The sequence below is a fragment of the Myripristis murdjan genome, chromosome 14 (assembly GCF_902150065.1).
Source record: "Myripristis murdjan chromosome 14, fMyrMur1.1, whole genome shotgun sequence".
NCBI lineage: Eukaryota > Metazoa > Chordata > Actinopteri > Holocentriformes > Holocentridae > Myripristis > Myripristis murdjan.
This window is the reverse complement of record NC_043993.1, coordinates 32031574-32045155: the sequence shown is the minus strand read 5'-3', so window position 1 is coordinate 32045155 and position 13582 is coordinate 32031574. Positions and strand designations below refer to the sequence as shown.

At 42.4% G+C, this 13582-nt stretch overlaps 1 protein-coding gene across 2 annotated transcripts in view; it reads right to left on the bottom strand.

Moving 5' to 3' along the window:
* The window catches only part of tmem132e (transmembrane protein 132E), a 436525-nt gene that overhangs the window by 33463 nt on the left and 389480 nt on the right, over positions 1–13582 (bottom strand). For both annotated transcript variants that reach the window (XM_030068902.1, XM_030068901.1), the window contains exons 5-6: positions 10567–10710; positions 1529–1734 (exon numbers count right to left, since the gene is read on the bottom strand). In XM_030068902.1, coding sequence (XP_029924762.1) covers positions 1529–1734; positions 10567–10710 — 350 coding nt within the window. The remainder of the gene's footprint in view (positions 1–1528; positions 1735–10566; positions 10711–13582) is intronic.

Sequence of the window (13582 nt, the reverse complement as noted above, 5' to 3'; positions counted from 1 at the left end):
AAAAAAAAAAAAAAAAAAAAAAAAGGGGGTCCTCTGGTTATCATATGTAAAAAATGAAGATCTACGGCACTCCAAAACTCAAGAGTATGTCTGTATATTTTGAACACTGAGCGATGATTTCAACTGATAACCCATCAGTTGTGTTTCTGCTTTGTCTTGAGGTGCAATTCACAAAAGATATTGCACTGATGATATTGCACAGCGGCACGCCCATAATATTTTGCAGCCGTTTGCCCCTGTTTTTGCGTCTGATTGCAATTATCCATGTGGCAAAGTATAAAAGCTGCATTTGCCCCAAGAACACAAAGGCAGGACAACTGCATGGCGTCTTTTGGTTGGCAGGCTCAACGTCATCCTTGATGTCATCAAAGCAAGAACTGCTTGACCTGACAACCCGTATACACAAATAATTTCAGTCTCCATTAACTCAAAAAGCGAAATTCTTCTTCGGCACACCCGCTCATGACTCCTTACAAATGTGCTCCAGTTACCGCCAGCTCTCTGAAGACGCCAACAATTTGACTCAAAGTGCGGGTGAATATTAGCACTGGTCTTTGTGAAATGGACTGTTTTTGCAATGAGGCTCATTTGCATAGAAATGCGTGCCAAATGTATGCATAATACCTAATTTCAACAGGTGTAAATAGCCAAAGCACACTGTGATGCTATTTGCTTGGCAACACAGTTAGGGGAGCATTGACCCTTTGCGGGTGCTTCACACAGTTTGTCTTATTTGCGCAGGTTTAGTGGCTGCAAAAGCCTCATAATCCTTTTGTGAATCTGCCCCTGAATGTATAATCATATTAGAATAGTTGCAGATTGTTCCTATTAAGGCAAACATGCTAATCATCTTTAAACAAAATTGATCTTTGGTAGAGATTTGGGTTGTATAGTTACCTGGGTGTGATACGAGTCTACATGGTGGCTGCTCTGTGCTCCACTGGGCTGCTAATCCACAATACTGTGTTTCTATCTCTCAATTCCACAGTGCAGCACAACAGGTCCAGAAAATAATACTTTTAGTACAAACATGAATGCAAACAAAGCAGACTGTGCCAATATAAAGTCCAGGTACCCATTTTCTCCCTGTAATTATAAATATTTCTGAAAGTATTGTCAACTCGTTTCATCCTGGTGCAAGGCTACGATGCGTGAGTTTCCTAAAGACGCTACCTGCCGGATCTACTTTCCAAATCAAACAGGAAAATAACGAGAAGTGCTGTTTAATTTCCTAAAAAAAAAAAAGGGTACCGGGGCTCGTTGTTTGTTATAGTGGCATAATCAGCTTTGTTCATATTTATTTCTGTTAAAAGTGTTATTTTGGGAGATGTTTTGCTTTGCTATGGAAGTGAATGGAGACATAGAAATAGAGTGTTGTGGATTAGCAGTGCAAAGCAGCTAATGAGGAGATTTCACCACCATGTGGACTTAACAACACTCAGGTAACTACACAACCCCGCACTCTACCGAAGCTCAATTCGGCTTTAAAAGTACACTGAGTGCATCTTCACGTGGGGTTGATCCTCACCTTCGGTCGGGCAGAATGGGAACCCTCCAGCCTTTGATGAAGCTCAGGTTGCTGTCGGACAGTTGGACCTGGAGGGGCAGTTTGGGCACCCAGACGGTCAGCTCCAGCGGCGCGCTCAGGTGCTCGTAGCTGAAGATCACCCGGGCGTTCATGGATCCTCGAGTCTCCTTCCCATTGACGAACACATAGTCACAATTCATGGACACCTGGGACAGATCAGGGTCAAAAGTCAGAGACCATCTATATGGTAATGGTCATATCGGCGGCAGACAATCTAAGCAATATGAGATGATATACAGCGTGGTATGGACGCACCGTCAGGCCATAGTTCATTATATTGAATTTCAAGGTCGACTGGAGCAGATTGAAGGAATTAGGTTTCTTGGGTATTTTAATGTCCTGTGAACCTTTACGTAACAATAAACCATCTTTACTAACACTCTGATTTTGTCAATATAATATCTATCTAGCAATATCTAGGACGGTGGTTTACAAAGTGGGGTCTGGGGACGCCCAGGGGGTGCAAGAGTGTCTTCAAGGAGGTCCGCAAAAACGAGGAATAGCTTAATTTCACAAGAATTTAAACACAAGAAATCTGACACTGATCCAAGTATCACTGACTTGATGTTCAAATACGTTATTCTAATAATTATAAATGTAGTTGTCTTGTAAATTTTCAAAATAGTTTTTGATAATTCTCTGTCCTAATTTTTCAGGTAGGTCTAATTACCTTCTAGGTTTTTTTTTTTTTTGCCAATGTTTTACTGACATTTCAGAAATATTTTGCAAATTTTTACCATTTTTTGGCTAATGTTATACTAATGTTTCAGTCATTTTTTGCTGAATTGCTCATCACCTTTGTGTCATGTTTTTGGAACATAGTGAATATAGTGAATTCAAAAGGGTTAATTAACCAGGTATCGTCATGAGACAAAAATATCAAGGTGTAATTATTTTAAAAGGGTGTTTTAATCTCATCACTTTGATCTATCTGACAAGTGTGACACCCTGACAGCTCCATCATTAACACACACCAACACATCTTTTCATATCAGAGTCCTGAGGGCCGATTCACTTCGAGTGGGGGCTCCAGGGCCCGGTGAGAGTCAACCTCAGGGGCCAGAACATGAACACGTCAGAAAACCCCACGTTAAACACCGGTGGCTTTAAAAAACCACCGCGGCCCAAGATTACAGATGCCTGTGCAGTACGAATCGAGCGAGTAAACCACATCCCAATCCAAGCACTTCACCCACCCAGTCAGCTCTCCACATGATGATCTATGTACAATTATGCAGACAAAAAAGGCTGTTAGGCAAACAAATTACTCCCATGACTTGAAAGCTGTAGTAACATTTAACAAGCACTCTGGCTCATAACAGCTACATGCCACTTGTGATAAACACAGATTCACTCTACGTCACCTTTAATTTGATATTTATGCAACATCATTCGTGACACAGCAGTGGAACAGTGTCTGATTTTGATTGAGCGCACTATTCAGATCGGGTCCACCTCGCAAATGCCATTTTAAACTCGAAATCACGCCTTAGCTTTCTCATCGAGTCAAAATCTCCAGCGCCACCTGAATTATCATAAATACTTGTCCCCCTCTAATACTAAATTATTAACTGCAATGGATCTGGAGGGTTTTGCTTTTGGGCTCCCGTCGAAGATTTATCTAGTGGTGGGAGGTAGCTGGCATTGTAATCAGAGGATCTAATCTCCTGCAAATGGAGGTCGGGCTGGCCAGTCTTCTCAGGGCTGGGGATTCATCATAACTGGGAGGAGGCCTGGGTAATAAAATTCCTTTTCCATGCAGACAGGCCAGAGATGGGGGGAGGGGGCAGCGGGTTGGGAAGGACTTCTTAAGATGACAGCCTTTCCCTCTGGTTCAGCTAATGCAATTTCAGAGGATTTGACCTCAGAAGTTTCTCCAGTAGCCGGCCCTTTATGTGGAAATACACTGTTATTGTTCTGGCTGGGCTTTGTGGCGTTATCTGTAAGAAGTCAGATACAAAGGAATCATGAAAAAATTGGAAAAAAATCAACACAGTGACCCGGCAACCTTGATTAATCACAGCAGGGCTTGCTTTCTACAAAGTGGGGAACATCTGTGTGACACACACACACACACACACGTATATAAAATGTGCCCAGTAAGCTCTAGCTTCAGCTCTGCTTCAGCTCCTGCAGCTATTGCCGCTGATAAACTTGGCCGGCTAATTGCAAGTCAAAAGCTGTTAGCGACTGTGGGTATCAGTGGCCCTGTGGGGGATTGTTGAAGAGGGCTTTCACGCACTGAGCCGCCAGATGCCGTCACACCACCGCTAATTCACTGTGGCACCTTCCATGGTGCCAGCAGATTGCTTGGGTGGAGTGAAGATCATGGGGACAAGTGTATGTACTGACTGCACCGGGTTGCTCACTGGTGGCATGATCTCGCCGAGGTTAAATGGAGGCGAGGACACCTAGTGGCGGGGGCGAGCAGAGGCGGCCAGAGAGAAGCAAATCTGATGAGTGATGGGGAGTGATGGGTGATGGGAACATTATGACGGGCCTGACTTTAGAATCTCAAGGACATGTTTACCGATTATTCAGACGCATTACAATCAAGAAATACGATGACACAGATGACAAGAAATGGCATGAAATACTAATGCGGCAATCCATAATTCAAATTCCTATAAATAAATTAGCAACCTATCTGAAGGAATTAAATATGAATAAATCCAACGAGGAAATGCAGTAACAAATTAATGTCAACAATTCAATATTACATTCCGATGTTGTGTAAACTACATCCCGGGGTCTCCGTGCGATCCAGCGGAGGCGTGTGCGCGGAAGTTTCAAGCCGGGTGGGCAGTGCGTGGAAACAGAAACAAAACAAGGCCGCTGGAATCCAGTCAGAAACCTTTAGCGAGGCAAAACACAACACATGTGAAATAATAAAAGCAATTAGCTGGCCTGCTAAGAGTGTAAAACACGGGGTTAAGTTCTTAAGGAATCATATTGATCCGAATTCCACGAACGACTTCTGTTCTGTTTCTGCAGGCACTGATTTCTGATTTGTTGTATTAATGCGCAGACCTCGGGAAGTCGAGTGCTTTTCCAACTCGCATCTCACTGTGAGAGACACACACTCATACACTGCAAAGCATGCATCTTTTCTGGCACGGAGGGCGACCGGAAAATGGAGCCAGCTTGATGACATTCACATATTCACAGTGAATGGCAAGGCATGTTGTTCCAGCTAGGAATCACAATTAACCATTTTATATTAATTTCTTGCAAAATTAATTGCCCCGTCATGCTGCCAAATGGTGTTTCAGTGTAGGTATGACTAAGGCATTACATGAGCGCTGAATGAAAGCTGACATATGGCTAGGATCATTGGGAATGTGTCTTGTAGCTGTTATGGAGCTTTTCTTCTGCACGTGATGGATGTGTTGTTGAGCTGGCTTCACCAGAAGTGCAACCAATGAGTTCATTTAGCTCTGTTAGCTAAATGAGCCAACCCCCATTAGCCCGTTGTTGTTAAGATTAATGATGTTGAGGCTGAAAATTATCTCTGGTTCTGGAAAGCCAGTACTTTTGAGCCTTTTGGAAACATTGTGGGTGTAATTCGGGAAAACATCTGCTATGGGAGTTGCCCACCGGTGTAGCAGAGCGCATAACCTGCACACCCACACACACCGCTTTCTGATTTTACATATTACTGCTGAAATATGACCTTTGCTACCTAGGCTAGGCTGCAAAAATTGAGAGTTCTGCCAAGATTATTATCAAAACATAGCAGCCACAGGGTAAAGAGCACCCAGGTAGCACAACTTCCCTCCTCATTTATTCCACATTGCGAGGCAGCGGTCAGTCTACTTTGCAGTCTGAGACTCGCACACTCACTTCAGTCGAGCTAAACCATGAAATGGGCCTCGCTGCATGGCCCGGTGGTCGCTGGTGATATAACCGCACTGACCTGCATCTTCCTGTGTGCCGTTATAAACGTCAGCTTTCAGCAACCTTCAGCATCACACGGGAAGCGCAAAAACACACTGCTAAATAAGAGCTATCCCTGATTTATTCACTCACTTCTACCCAAATCCTGTTTTTATTTTATTTTTTTTTTTGTGTGTGTGCGTTGGTTCTAAATTTAGAGTCGTGCTAAAGGTGAATGGATGTGTCACAGTAATGTGGAAGTGAGGCATGGAGGAAGGAACCTTGCTTCAGCCAGGCATGTGGGCAGGATGACCACGGGCATGGGACACGGCGCTCCAACACAAGGCCTTATCTCTATCTTCAGATGGGTGACGTGACTCACACCGCCCCGGGAGAGGATGATCAGCGGATGTGGGTGGCGGGGTGAGGAATCTTCTCTGCCACGCATGTCGGCCTATAAGGTCCAAGACCCCCACAAATCCACCCGACCCACCCTTATTCCCTTCTTTTCTCTGTCTGTGTGGCTCCCTTCTTCATTACCCTGCACCATTGTCCACTCTGAGCCGAGGCCTGCAGTGCTTTAATAACCACCCCTGCACACACAAGCACACGTGCACACACAACTGCCTTATCTGCCGTGCGCTCTTGACACACACCGCAGCCCCGTTCACTCCCAGAGGAGCGAGAAGAAGCAACTGAGGAAATAAATAAAAGCGTCAGAGAGGGAAAAATGAAAGTTGAAAGTCCCCTGAAAGTTGGGAACAAAATTACGACAGCGGCAGGCTCGCAAATCACCGAATTGAAAAAAAGAACGGCCAGGTGAAAGTCGAGCTTTACAAAGGGAGAGGGGTTCGAAAATAATCTGACTTCAAATGCTGGTGGAGCCCCGGTCCCAAACAGCAGGGCTGGCAGACGATGTGTCAAGGCGTTTGAAAGCGTCTCTTGCTTTATTTTGTCCACGTGGCTGCTGTTGTCTGTGGTGCTTGGGGAGAAAAAAAAAAAAAACAGGCATGTCTGAGCTAAAACAAGAAAAATCTGATTAGAATAGAGCTGCATGACTGCCAGTATATGAATAATGTCCCAGGTAGAAAAAAAAAGTAATTTGAGTGCCCAACCTTTTTTTTTTTTTTTTTTTTTTTTTTGCCAGTGTGAATCTTTTATTTCTGTATTCTGGGGGACGTTTTATTGAACTGTCACGACTCGTGTATTTCCTGGACTTGAAGGGCTCATCTTGAATTAGCCTCGAAAGTTCAATGGCAGGGGCACTGAAGCAAGCCCACTCAATATCACATGGCCCAACGCCTTGTCTTTAATGGCTGATGGGAAGTGATAAATGATGTGCTGAGGCCAGCCGTCCCAGAGCAACACCTGCTCTTTTCTACTGATGGTACGGCACAACCGTCCACAACCGGCATCCCTGTCCCCAAACACCCAAAACAGGAACACGACCTCTGCCTGATTGATCTCAGCTTTCCTCCTATGAAATGTTTTTTGACTCATAATTAAAGTCTTACGCCTTAAGGTATCAAAATGTCTCGATCCAGGCCGATTTGTCTGCAGGAACAGGCTGATGGATGATGTACTTAAGGTTATGATGGACAGTTTAAAGCAGATTCCAACAATTGACCTACATTTTACACTGCAGCAAATCATTCTGCGAATCATGTAGGGGGTCTTAAAGATTTCACAACATTTAACTAAAAATCCCTCGATTTTCAAATTTGAATTTTTGGTCGTAACACCCACCTTATAATAAAGCAGTGCTGCTGCTTCTAGGAAAACTAATGTGGAGGACTTTATTGCGGTGATGGAAAACTAGTGTGAAGAAAGTGTGAAGTCTCTGAAAGTTCATTTTCATATCGTAGTGGATAAATGGAAACCAACGGCTGGAGAAAAGGGAGGAAAAATGATATCGGAGCTGTAAAATACGACTGCTCGCTTTGGGAAAACATTAACCAAAATGTGAAGTTTACACATTTTGTAGATATTATGCTCAACATGCAGAATCACTGGTATGATTTTTTTTTAAATGGGCAAAACATGTCATGAAACCTGACAGGATTTAATTAGCATGGCTTTCAGTGGAGAGTTTTAGCAAAGCCTACAGAGAGCCAAACCACAGCCGTAGGCCTTTTTCACAGCAGCCATTTTGACATAAATAGCAGGTAAACACAGGTGCTACTGGTGACATTAATTAATGTTGCGTACCATTTAAGTGCACCAGAGCCAGGGCACTGCTATTTTGCATTCTGGCTCACTGGAACGTCTTCTGGTACACTTAAATAGAACAAAAACTTTATTAATGTCAGCAGTAACACCTGTGTTTACCTGCTACTTCATGTCAAAATAGCTGCTGTGAAAAAGCTCTATAAACAAAAAAAAAAAAAAAAAAATTAAATAAAAAAAAAAAAAAAACAGTGCAGACTTTTGTCCATCAGAAGCAGCAGTGAGCACTTGTTCAATATAATATAGAGTAGAATATATGGCAGTACCAGAGATGGGATCAAGTCACCCATGTGCAAGTCTCAAGTAAGTCTCAAGTCTTAACCTTCAGGTCTCAAGTAAGTCCCTAGTAATTTTTTCTTGAGCAAGTCAAGTCAAGTCACAGGTTATATCAAGTCAAGTCAAGTCAAGTCCTGTAATAGATCAAGTCAAGTCCAAGTCAAGTCACATTATTACAATCTTACCTGCAGAATCTGGTCTTAATAAAGAGAGAATATAAGATATTAGTAACTGATTGACAGGGTCGTCATCCAATCATTACAACACCATTCCCAGCGTGCACTCGTATACCGGGTAATATTCCAGGCTAGAGATATTTATTTTATATTTTATATTCAAACTGAAAACATGAAATGAACAACAATCAAGTCTTTCAAGTCATCGTGTCTCAAGTTGAGTCAAGTCCTGAGTCTTAAACTTCCAAGTCCAAGTCAAGTCTCAAGTTTTTTATTTTTTGTCAAGTCAAGTCACAGGTCATTGAAACAGCGACTCGAGTCGACTTGAGTCCAAGTTGCAATGACTCAAGTCCCCATCTCTGGGCAGTACAATTTCAGTACAATACAACTTCTTGTATTTTTTTTTTTTTTTGTAATAGTCTGGAATACAAAGGCCAGGTTTAAGGAAAACATCAGCTGTGGTAAGCTTCAGTCAAAAATACAGCTAATGGTATCAGCCTTGAAAAACCCATCTGAGTCAAACCCCTTGTAAAGATTACCTATATGGTTTAGGGTTACTTCATCCTGCAGGCTGACAAGCGTGCAGAACTCAAGGTTAATCTCTCTCTAATCAAATGGATCAGCAACTTTTAGAGGCACAGCAACAATCGAGTGATGTTTAGCACCAACGTATCAACCCTGAAGGCTATCAACACGAGCGCTCTGCAAAGCTCGGGCCTTTAAACGGCAGTTAAAGACTGAGCTTGCAGAAAAAAAAAAAACCAAAAAAAACTTTCAAATCAGGCCGTAACCAAAAACAAATGTAAAAGTCACTTCCATCAACACACTTTCTAGAAGACAGTTTAAGTCATGCACTCTGAGTTGTGGCAGATTTTAATGTTTGGTTTGATTTTTATGGGCAGAGACCCTTTCTGTTCTTAAGGATAAAAGTTCCGACATAAATTCAGTCACTTAACCCACAGTGCACATCCTTCACATTAATGACTGCAGGATCAAGAAGCAGTAAATATGCAGATGACACAGCTACCTTGGCTGGGCTTATTAAGTCCACCCAACAGCTCCTGGCAGGGGAGCCAGAAAACTTGTTTGGAAGGCAACTATCCAGCCCATAAAAATCAACGAAAAAAACAAACAAACAAAAAAAAAACAAATAAATAAACCGAAAGGGTTCAAACAAGAATATTTGAGGTTTACAACTGAATGTGGCACGGCTGGTTTTGTTACGTGCCCTGCTCAAATATTCTTAAATCTTCAGTTCTGGGCTAATTAAATTTTCTGCCTCTGTCTGCTCGGCGTTTCACAAACAGGTAAAGTGTCAAGGGGTTTCTGCTTTGATATACACTGAATGTACCAAATATGAGGGACACCAGCTTTTTTTTTTTTTTTTTTTTTTTTAATGAAACCAGCTGATGAGGTGAATCCAGGTAAAAGCTGTTACCTCTCATGATCTCTCTGATCACATTTATACCAACCACAAGGACGGATTAAGGGAAGCGGATGAGTTATAGGGGCTTCGAGACGAGAGAAATGCAGACGGTGCGAAAGGAGCTGCGGCTAAATATCAGGAAGCTGTCCCTAATATTTTGCACATGCAGTGTATATGCCTCACTGTTGCAGAAGTGGCACGACAGGAGGAGGGGATCCGAGCCAAGCGGCACTGTGTTATGCTCCATATATCTGAATTTACTGGCCTCTGATCCGAGGTCACTACCCATCTCCCCTACACCCGTCATTTTCAATATGATCAGAAGTGCCAAACAGCTCTGCTACACTTCACTGTACTGCCTATGCAATTATGCAGTCTGCCTATAATGCAATCTATTCTGACTGTAATTGACTGGAGAAAATAATAACAGTGTAATCACATCCCCTAATGTGCTCTGCAAGTTGTTGTGATCCCACTTTAATTTATTTAATCAACAAATGGGAGTTGATATTGTACACTCAGGCTTGCATTCCCCGTGGGCCTGAGCGGTTGATTGTTCTACATCCCGGGACACTGGTGTTGTATCTGTGCCTGCAGCCATCGCACTTGGCTAAGTGAATGAAAAGAGATGGTTGGCTTCATGCTAGATCAGGAAAGTGTATAACTCTGCGGGGACAAGGTGTCTCCACAACAGACCGAGAGTAGGCGTGGTGTTTCAGAAAGCATGTTATGGAGCTTATGCGCCGCTCCTTTGCAGCCCTATTGATTTAGATGTAGCATTTGAGTATGATTGTCCATTGATTCATTTGGGCCATAAGGCAAGAATTGAATCAAGAGCGCATAAGGGTGAGCGCATAATGAAGTTTTTATGCTTTCATGATGTTTTGACTGCGGCTCTGGGCCGCTCTACAGTATTAGAGGAAGAATAGAGGGATTCCATTTTCTAAATTGACATCTTATCCCAGACGAGGAGATTCGGGAAATCTGTTTTACTGTACCTTAACAATGTCTTCATTGGAGGACTTGCATTGCACGAAGGCGGAGACATCATTGACTGCGCCATTCATCTCTATGGAAACCATCTTGACAGGGATGGCCACGGTACGCCCAGTCAGAATGGCCGTGTTGATAATCTCAGTATCCTATGGAGAGAAAAAGAGACATAATATTCATGAAAACAGTGTGAGGCAGAGAGTGCCTGTCCCTGGAGTTTCACCACTATTACTGATGTCATCATTTAAAACATTTATTTCCATCAGGGGTCCGCAGTGTCTCAGGTGGTACTCTCAGTAGTAGACCAGACCTCATTTAACTGAGGCCTCTTTTCAATGGGTTTCATCAACTGTGATGCTCATTTCAGCCACACTACTGCACCAAGTTGGCCTTTAAAGCCCCCGGTGAGCAATTGTAAGTAACTGAAATGAGGACAAAAAGGGAAAAAAAAAAATTGCATGGGGTGACAATGCACCTCAATCATCTAGCAGGACACAATTATATGTCTCTTTTCCCCGTTCCAGTACTATTTTGCCTTTGTATCAAACTTAAACTGCAGGCTACATAAAAGCAATGATATCTGCCAGTGCACAGGTTTTCATGTAACCACCACTTGTGCGATTTCAGTGTTAGTTCCTGTGTAAGAAATAGATAGATAGATAGATAGATATACTTTATTGATCCCAACCAGGGAAATTCTAGGGAAATATAGCTCGGGTATTATAAGAAAGGGGATAGTTGAAAACAGCAACGCCGTCACGGCTGAAAACCTCATATCGAAGACACCTCCAGAAAACACGCCATGTTTTCAACTTGATGCATGTAGTCAGGGCAAAGCAAACTGCTTAAAAGACATTAGCATCTTAATAATACCCACATATGAAGCATGGACCCAAAAGAACAAGACCAAAAAATTACAAGACATTCTTTATGATATGCTTACGTTTCTTTACAAATCATGTTTCAGCCAATGTGAGCAATGCCAAGCAGTCCTCCATCAGTTCACTTTCTCCAAATCACTGAAACATTTCATCATTTATTGGTGCAATATGTAAAATCAACTTAAGGATCAACTTAAGTGACAACGCTTTTGAATCAGCTGACAAAAAATGTGGAAGCAGCACGTAAGGTATCAGTGAGGCCCATCGATGAACTCATCTCATGATGGCAGTGACTGTAGGTTAAATGTACACCCTTGGCAATTTTGCATAGAGCATCTTCAAAAGGGATAGTTCATCCATTTTAACAAAAAATAAATAAATAAATAAATAAATAAAAATTATTTTTTTCACTCCCTGAACTGAATTGTATATAAGACAACTGGGTGCATATGGATGAATGTGCTCAAATTACTGTTGTTAACAGTATTGTTAAAACTTGTCAACATCCAGAAAGATCTGGTAACTTCTGCACTTCTTGTATCTCTCCACAAAGATGGAAATAGATTGCTTGAGTCTGCTATCATTTTTTTTTTCTTTAATGAGCTCATATATGCATGTTGGAGGACAAAAATAACAATTTTCTCCACTGTATTAAACGACTAATGCTGCGGCTCGCTTATTTTCATCCACTCCCCTCTTTTGCACATATTTCACCTTTCAGGTAACTGCCAGCCACTGCAGACCCACGCAGAGAGAGTAGACTGCACAAGAAAATAGTTCTACTGTTAATAATTGTTTCCAACAGTCCATATAGTTATGTCTTTTCTGGCCGTAAAAGCCCTACCACACATCATCAGGGGGTAGAGAGGGTGTCTGGTAATCAGAGGGTCACCAGACACCCTGGTTCCATCTCCAGCTCCTCCTGCTCCTGCTGCTCCTGCTGGCCAGCTTGGCACCTTGCATGCCAGCTTCTGCCATCAGTGTGTGTGTGTGTGTGTGTGTGTGTGTGTGTGTGTGAGAATTGGTGAATGCGAGGCAAACACTGTCAAGCTCTTAGACTGGTCAGTAATAAAGCGCTAGAAAAATGCAAAAAATGCACTTAGTGGTCATCACGCATAGTAGCATGAAACACCATATATACTTGAGTTTCTTCTTTCTTTAAAAATGTTTCTGGGACCTAAAAGTAACTATTTCAGTCTGTCATTATCCAATATAGGCAATTACATTTGGGTTCATGCAAAGTCTTTGCTGCATTTGCATTTGGTTTACAAGAGAGATGTTTTTTTTTTTTCTTATACTGCTATCTTGATTTTTGCATGTTTGACACTACTGAACATCTATATAAACGAGATCAAATTATGATGAAGAAAATCCAGCAAGCTGTAGGCAATATGACAAAAATACGCTTTGAATTCCAATAAACTAGTCATAAACAAGGGCAACATTGTCAGCCCATCTACATTTTTATTTTGACTGCACTGCACTGGAAATAGCCAATTAAAATACACACCAGACCTTCAGTTGAAGTTTGAATCAATTCATTATTTTTTTGCAGAGCATAAAAGCTGCGAGAGGGTAACAACTTCTCTCATTTGTGGCGCACGCAGAGCCCAGGAGAGAGGCTGAGACCATGTAAATTTCACTAAATCAAAAACTGTATTTAAATATCTGCCAGACCCTCATCTTAAAGTCTTAATAAGGGTGGAGAGCATGAAAAATATGCAAGATTTTTTTTTTTGCCCTGGCTAGTTTTCCATGGATTCCTACTAAATTGCAAGGCAAACACTGTTTATTCACAGTGAGAATATTACAGATTTGGTATTATGAGGGCACACAGCATTCAAGGATCCACTCTGCTGAAGTCTCCAAGGCTAAAACACTGAATCCCTACCAGCAGCAGGGTGTCTGTTCTGCAGCTAACCTCTGATCTCTGAACTCCCTGCAGAGCTGGGGACGGGTGAGGCGTTCAGGGGTTGTAGATGAGTACCGGTGGTCCAAACACCTGTGGTATCAAAACTACAACTGCGATACAGCACAGCGTCCCTCGTGGCGATGCTGCTGGATCACTGAGCTTTGAGCGGGGCACTTCGACGGCGAGGAACATGAAGTCCTTCAAACTTACTTGGATTCAAACAGCCGC